Here is a 7,296-nt window from a genome sequence, read left to right as displayed (position 1 = left end):
ATTTGAGGCACAGTTAGTCCCATTAAAAATATTACAAAAGGTAATTGAATTCATTACGTCTACGTATAGGTCTGTCAAATCAGAAATAGAAAGGAGCTTTGTGATGTATAAAGTAATAGATTAAATTTGAAATTGAAATATACACCGTTAACTCATGTTTGCACACCCAAAATGAAAAGTAGGTATCTATTGAAGACGAAAATTGGTCCAAGGAAATGTAAAGTTCTGAGGAAATTAAATTTCCACTTTCTAATTTAATGAATTACAATGTTTTCGCTACAAAGTAACTTCTTCAAATTTCAAATTTTTCCCAACTATAATTCATAGAATTGAAAAAAGGAAATAGCATAACTGCCATTCAAAATAAATTTCCCTCCGAGTCAATCTGAATGAATTTCTGTGAACAAAATTCGAAAAATTTCAAATTGCATAGAATACAATTTTAATTGCTTCAAAATCAAGCTTTTTTTTGTAAAAAGAACTCATAAGTACATAATCTATAAATCTAATAATATATTTTCTTATGCTTTAAATTGTCAGATGTAACTATCATTCTATGCTAACCATACCAAATTTGGTGCCTTATCTGAATCCGTCATTGGATGACTTTCTGAACAAAATATCAGTTTTATAAAAAAACTTCGGTGAGTTTTTATCTTTCACCTAGATCCATGCGATTTACAATTCTAGAACTAGTTTGTTGGAAAATATGTCTAAAACTTGTTTAATTGATGCTTCCCAAGACCTCTTCTCAAATTATATCTCGCGAAATGCTTTTAATGTGGGATTCTTCATTCGTCCATTCATTATGAACTAACTGTTAACTCACATTTCACATTTTTTTAACTGTATCTAGTTGTTGCAGTTTCATTCGGAGAGTATCTATCTTGAATCACATACCTACAGATCAGGGGGCATAAATCTCTTAGTCTTTTGGGAGCAACTTAATCATTTTTTTAGTTCTTACTGTACTAATCAGTGTATTCATCGAAATAGGTACGGAAAATTTTTGATTTTCGAATTTTCAAGTTTTTTTCAAGGTTTTTCCTTAACGTGTAGGGTGAAATTTTTAATTCGTTTTCGATAAAATTAGTTATCAGATAAAAATGAACTAACGTTGAAAATTTCATTGAGCAATCCTTCGATTGACCATCACGATTCAAGTGATAATAATCACTCAGTGCCCTCTGCCTGCTTCACCTTGGAACAACTGATAGTCATTCTGCAGATTCCTGTAGAAAAATTAAATTTTAGTTTTCAAAGGGCTGTTTTTCTGTCTAGAAGCATTTTCGATTTTATGCTGATATGAGCTTTTTTAAATTTCAAATCAGAAAATCCTCCTGTGTCAGAATTGTATTGGGATGCATAGGCGTAACGAGAGGGGTTATTGGGGATATAACCCCCCTCATTGATTAGAAGAAATAAAAAAATTGTTAGTAACAATTGTAGACGAAAAAACAAAAATTTATGAAAAGTTTTGCTTTTTCAAAGTAGGGTAACCCACTCTAGTCAGTCTACTCTAGTTACGCCAATGATTGGATGTCCAACTAATATCGCAGCAACATGCTGGAAATATTCTAGAGCTAAGGTAATTTGTAGTTATGTCTACACAAGTTTACGGCATGATGAATGTTCTCAAGACACAAGAACTGAAACAGTCGTAAACTCCCTAAATCATGTGTTTTATATTAGAATAAGCTTTGACCTCATTAATTAAGTGTTGACCACATTCAACCTTAAGACCTTTCTCTCTATAACGAAACCCATTTATAAACAAGTTTCAGAGTTACTATCCGTCTCTCTGTTTGGCAAAAATCCGCTAGGGCGCGCATTCCATGCAACCGTTCGGAGACACTCTGTATAACATATCTTTCAGGATCAGCCTCCATTGCTTATTTTTTTTTTTATTTAAAAATTAATTGACTCATTCTGCAGCCGAGTCCTATTAATTAATGATAAAATAAATATACAAGAAATGAAGAATATAACAAAACCAAAATTTAAATTGAATGAGGACAGGCTTGTGCGAGAAAAAAACCTCATTGAGAAAAAACCTACCCACAGTCAAGCCTTTATATTTTCTAGACAAAATGGCGGACGACTCATGGCACGTGGACGAACCCATGAAGTACCATCCAACTGACTCTCCCAGAGGGACGTTGTTCTACAACTTAGAAGAACTGACCGAGGATCAGCAGATCCAGCTGAATGCCCTGAAGATCAACACCATACGAGACGATGAAAAATATCTGGCAGCACATCCTGAGGTACTTCTTCTTGAATTATCCACTATATACTCCTAAATGAAAGACTTCCTCCATACTCATCCACATTTGTCTACCTCTGGCCTATCTAGGCCAGTTTTTACCTGCCATCTCTTGGATATCGTCCACCCATCTTCTTCGTGGTCTGCCTCTACTTCTTTTGGTTTCACGAGATCTCCATTGTAAGGTTCTTAGTGTCCATCTGCAGTTGTCCCGTCTGGTTATGTACATATTTGCACTTCTTACTATAAGAGCTATCATCCTCATCCCGTATGTAGCAACAGGTAAGATACAGGAGTTACGTTGGAAGAGTTACTTTCTACCTCATGAAATTCAAAGCTATAAAATAGAGATAAGTATGTCTTCAGGGTGTTTTTAGTCACCTCAACTCTTCTTACTATGGAGACCGAATAATATCAGCTAAGTCTGATATTGGGTCGTAGGTAGATGCCGACACTCTCAGTTGTGTACAACTGGCAAGAGTTTATCTTTACTTGTTTCGAGACTCGTAAGCATCATATCAGAACCCTACCTCCCTTCACCTTGAATGAAAACAACGAAGATCATTGTGAGGACAGAGCGCCACTATATATTTTATTGCTCTGTGCCACTAATGATTACTGTTACTTATGCGGTGGCATCCGAAGTAGCGAAACGTCGTAAAGCTCGAGGTTATGATCTTGAGGAAGAAATAATTGCCTAAGTTTAACGACTTTGTTTTTGTTTCGCTACTTTTCGAAGAGATGCACTCCTCAGGTATGGCCCATCTTCGTAAAGTCAGTACAAATATCAGGTATTATCTGGTAACACATAACCAAGACGTTATAATTTATTAAGACCAAATAGTAATTAAGATTACCAGTACGTGAGTAGCAATACTTTGAAGTCGATACATTAAATTTGGTTGGACAATATATATTTTGTGTATTTGCCGGTACAGTAAGAATCAGTTCCTTATTTGTTTCAGATTAGAGCTATCGTTGTTCTCTTGCTGAGAGTCCTCTTGAGGAGGAGACCAATGATAAAAATACACGAATTCATAGCGAAATTCTTCAACAGGAGCGAGTCGGACATAGCTGATGATGTCCAAGCCTACCTCTATAATAGGGTAAATATGAATAGCAGAAGTAGTTAGATCAATGAAGCTACTGGATCCAGGAAGCACACAGATCTCACAGAGCTAATGCTTCTATAAAACTGGTGGATCCAATAGTAGAATGAGTAGTAGTAGGAATACTAACACTACGAGTTGTAGTAGTAAAAGTAGCAATAGTTGGAGAAAGCTGAAAGTATTTTTGCTTCCGAAATGGATTTTCGAAATACTAAAGACGTTTCTTTTCTTTTCTGGAAGATTTGACCGAAATTGTGTCCACCATATGAATGCATATTCGAACAGATTATGAACCCTTCCAACCTCCTTTTTCAGAAAGATCACGTTTACGAAGACCTTGAAGCCGTTCAAATTTCACTGCAAAGAAGAGGCAGCAAACTGGAGAGAGTTGAAAGCATCCCAGACAGACCCTTGGACTACATTTGTCCCGAAGAATGCGTATGTGATCACGCCATGGAGTGGAAGATACCACCTTACGAACCACATGACGTGAGTGTATACATAAGAGTGGTTCGGTTTCAAGCGAAAAAAAAATGGAAAAAAATATTTGTCTTCTCTAGGCCGCCAGCTTCCTTGAGACTGAGCACTGGATGACCCCGAAGACCAGCAAGACTTCCATGACCTTGGACGATAGTCACCACGGTGGCACCACTGACGAGTACTTCAGCCTGACCGATCTGGCTAGGATGATAGGAGCGGGAGAAGGAGATTATGAATATATGGAAGAAGGTGAACACGTGGACCGTGGAGAAGATGAAGAGGAAGGGTTCTTCATGTACCAGAGTTCAAGCGAGCAAGACCTCAAAAATGGTTGTGATTACCTATTAGATCTTATTACAGCATGAACAACACTTTTGCCCAAGAGATATTTTAATATTTCAAGCACATTTCCAGTGATTACAATATCCCACGGGCAAGAGTGTTGTTACTTCAACCTTCAGTTTCGTCTAAATCTACAGAGAACACGAATTATTTCCTATTAAGAAAGCTCACTTAAAGTTGAAGTAAGACATTTGAAACAATCATTGAACAAGAACACTTGTAACTATCAAGTCAGCTTAGTTACGGTTGTTCCTGCTTTGGTCCAAACATAAATTTTCCCATAATTTTGCCACAACTATCTATTCATTTCAGAAGACGACTAAGGGAATGATCCAGACAAAAATGTTTTGTAGACAACTGAACAACAGAGCAATATCTTACGGAGGATGCTGATGCCTTGATTCTTATAGTTGTATACTTTATTATACCATTTTTGGTCACATTTTGTCTTGACTTTTGTGTCTACTTTCTTATTTGAATATAATGCGTAAATGATATAAATAAATGGAAGGTTTCAATCCATGTTGGTACGGTTTTTTAAAACTTCCAGGGAAATTTTATCAACAATTCTGGATAGAACATATTGAGATTTCTTCTACATTTTTTAAATTGATCAAGCGCACAAGAGATCTACATTTGTTGCGATCTGCTGATCAAAAATTGATGAAATACAGTATAAGTAGGTAATCAGATAGGTGATTTCAGTTCTTTCAGCTTTTATTTTACATTGTACAGGGTGACCTAAATTCGAAGCTAACTGAGAGCATCACTAGAACTATAAGACTCAGAGAAAAAATCTTCAAAGTCTCCGACCTATTTTTCAGAAATATAAGATGTCAGAAAGCAGATAAAAGATATATTGCTTCGTTCTCGAGTTACAGGACGTTTCTTGAAAAATGACTTCAAAATATTCAGCTACATCTATGATCCGTTATGAATTTCATAGGAACCTAAAAAATTACTGAAAAAAACGTTGTGGAATTTTTCTAATGTCTTGAACAGAAAGCAAGATTGCACATATGGCGGTGATAGTATTGAATCCATATTATTTTTAGTTAGTACCAACCTTCAAACGATACATGTCAAAATTTGGAAGCAGTCCGACCATTATTTTGTGAGATATTGCGTTGTGAGTGTAGCTACTTTTGTTATTCGAAAAAATATATAAAAAAAAATAATAATTCAGTGTGCAGATAAAATATTGCCTTTTGAAGGGAAAAAATACATTTGAAGCACAATCTTGGCTTGATGAAGAGTTTCTGGGGTCAACACCAGGAAAATCAACCATCATTGATTGGTATGCTAAGTTTAAACGTGGTGAAATGAGCACCGAAGACGGCGAATGTAGTGGATGACCAAAAGAAGCTGTCACCGACGAAAAAATGAAAAAGTTCACAAAATAATTTTGAATGACCGTAAAGTGAAGTTAATCGAGATAGCAGACATTGTGAAGATATGATCCGAACATGTACATCATATGATTCACGAACATTTGTACATGAGAAAGCTGTGTGCAAAATGGGTACCGCGCGATCAAAATAACAACGTGTTAATGATTCTGAGCAGTGTTTGAAGCTGCTCAAGTGCAATAAACCTGAATTTTTGCATCGATATGTAAAAATGGATGAAATAGTTAGCTAAGTGGACTGCACACGTTGAACCGAATCCAAAGTATCCAAAGAATCCAGTATTCTGGGATGCGCAAGGTATAATATTCATTGATTACCTCCAAAAGGGCCAGACCATCAACAGCGATTATTATATAGCATCATTGGTTCGTTTAAAGGATGAAATCGTTAAAAAATGGCCCCATTTAAAAAAAGGGTCCTGTTTCATCGAGACAATGCGCTGTGTCACAAATCAATGAAAACAATGGCAAAATGGCATGAATCCTGTAACTCGAGAACAAATCTAGATATCTAATTTTCTTCATTTCGAAAAAAGAAGATCAATGGTATTGGAAGATTTTTTTCTGTGTCTTCTTGTTCTTGAGATGTTCGCAGTGAACATGGTATTTGGGATAAGTAAATGCCAACGTGTCTCTTGCCATTACTCTTTATGAAATGTTCCTTGGATACAAATTATTGATAACTTTGGTAATAAGGGTTGCCCCTCTTAATATATTACCCCGTGTATCTCAAAAACTGATCATATCAAAGCCGATACTATTTGACATTAAAATAGTGTAATCGAACTAAAATTAATGACAAAAAATTGAAAAATTCTACGGAAGACTTTTTTAATTACAGTATCTAACAATGATTTTTATTAAAAACCAGTGTGAAATTATTACCTTATTCGTAAGCAATATTTGTCGGGCCAAAGCGATTCATTCAAGATGCTTTGCTAGAAGTAATGTTACTTCGAAGAAATCCCATTTTTCAACTTGGTCACCCTGTATTTCGAAAAACATTCATAATATTGAGTTTTTCTTAAGTTTCTGTTCAGGAGGTCATTTTCTACAAAATACGAAAAATTCAGATACATTAACGCGGTGACAATTTTTCACTAGTCTTTTGCCTAGACCTTTAAAAAAAAATCCTTCAACCAAAAGAATCAATTATTGAAATGGCCTTTCAACGCAACAGAGTCTAAAGATTCTTCACCACAAAAATAATCGATATATCAATTTTAAAGCCACAGTAGCATCTTCGATGGAGATATACAGCAGGTGTTAGAATAAATTGTCAAATCCATCCCAAACCGAGCTCAATTGTGGTTCAATATTTAACTTTACAGTTAACGTGTTTAAGTCTTGATGACATCCAAACAAACTACCAGCCGAAAGGGCAACGAAACTCCAACAATGTGTACTTATTATTACGTTTTACTTTATTCAGACGAGCGGTCGAAGTGCCTTACGAGTTATTGTCTCTCCGCTATTTGGAAATAATTTAAAATTTCACCTACCTGGCCACTAGGAGTGCTGTTATAAGTGGTCGTCCAACGGGTTGTTCTTGGAATGATGGCCAAGATCTACCATTGATGGGTTTTTAACGTGAGGACTGTACCGAGCTAGACGAAAAGTTGAAGAATTTTCTCAACGGAATGTACTTATCATTTTGTAATATCTTTTGTATTTTTGTGATGTTTTTTTTT

General features: G+C 35.7%; 1 protein-coding gene across 2 annotated transcripts; it reads left to right on the top strand.

The window, feature by feature from the left end:
- Positions 1-527: 527 nt before the first annotated feature.
- Positions 528-4,641, top strand: LOC123677954. 2 transcript variants are annotated; one of them, XM_045614707.1, is made up of 6 exons: positions 528-644; positions 2,086-2,267; positions 3,232-3,372; positions 3,691-3,864; positions 3,936-4,185; positions 4,513-4,641. In XM_045614707.1, exons 2-6 carry the CDS (start codon positions 2,091-2,093, stop codon positions 4,518-4,520), a joined length of 750 nt encoding a protein of 249 aa, XP_045470663.1. In that variant the 5' UTR covers positions 528-644; positions 2,086-2,090; the 3' UTR covers positions 4,521-4,641. The 2 variants fall into 2 exon arrangements, with proteins under 2 accessions (XP_045470663.1, XP_045470662.1); XM_045614706.1 differs by having other exon boundaries at positions 4,510-4,641.
- Positions 4,642-7,296: the final 2,655 nt, after the last annotated feature.

This window comes from Harmonia axyridis, chromosome 4, assembly GCF_914767665.1.
Source record: "Harmonia axyridis chromosome 4, icHarAxyr1.1, whole genome shotgun sequence".
Taxonomy (NCBI): domain Eukaryota; kingdom Metazoa; phylum Arthropoda; class Insecta; order Coleoptera; family Coccinellidae; genus Harmonia; species Harmonia axyridis.
Note: the sequence above shows the minus strand (reverse complement) of the source record. Positions and strands in the feature narration are given on the sequence as shown.

What these genes read in the sequence shown, in the direction of transcription:
- LOC123677954 (XM_045614706.1), top strand. Translation starts at nt 2,091, where the DNA reads ATGGCGGACGACTCATGGCACGTGGACGAACCCATGAAGTACCATCCA. An exon ending in ATCTGGCAGCACATCCTGAG is followed by an intron (nt 2,268 to 3,231) that starts GTACTTCTTCTT and finishes TATTTGTTTCAG; the next exon opens with ATTAGAGCTATCGTTGTTCT. An exon ending in AAGCCTACCTCTATAATAGG is followed by an intron (nt 3,373 to 3,690) that starts GTAAATATGAAT and finishes CTCCTTTTTCAG; the next exon opens with AAAGATCACGTTTACGAAGA.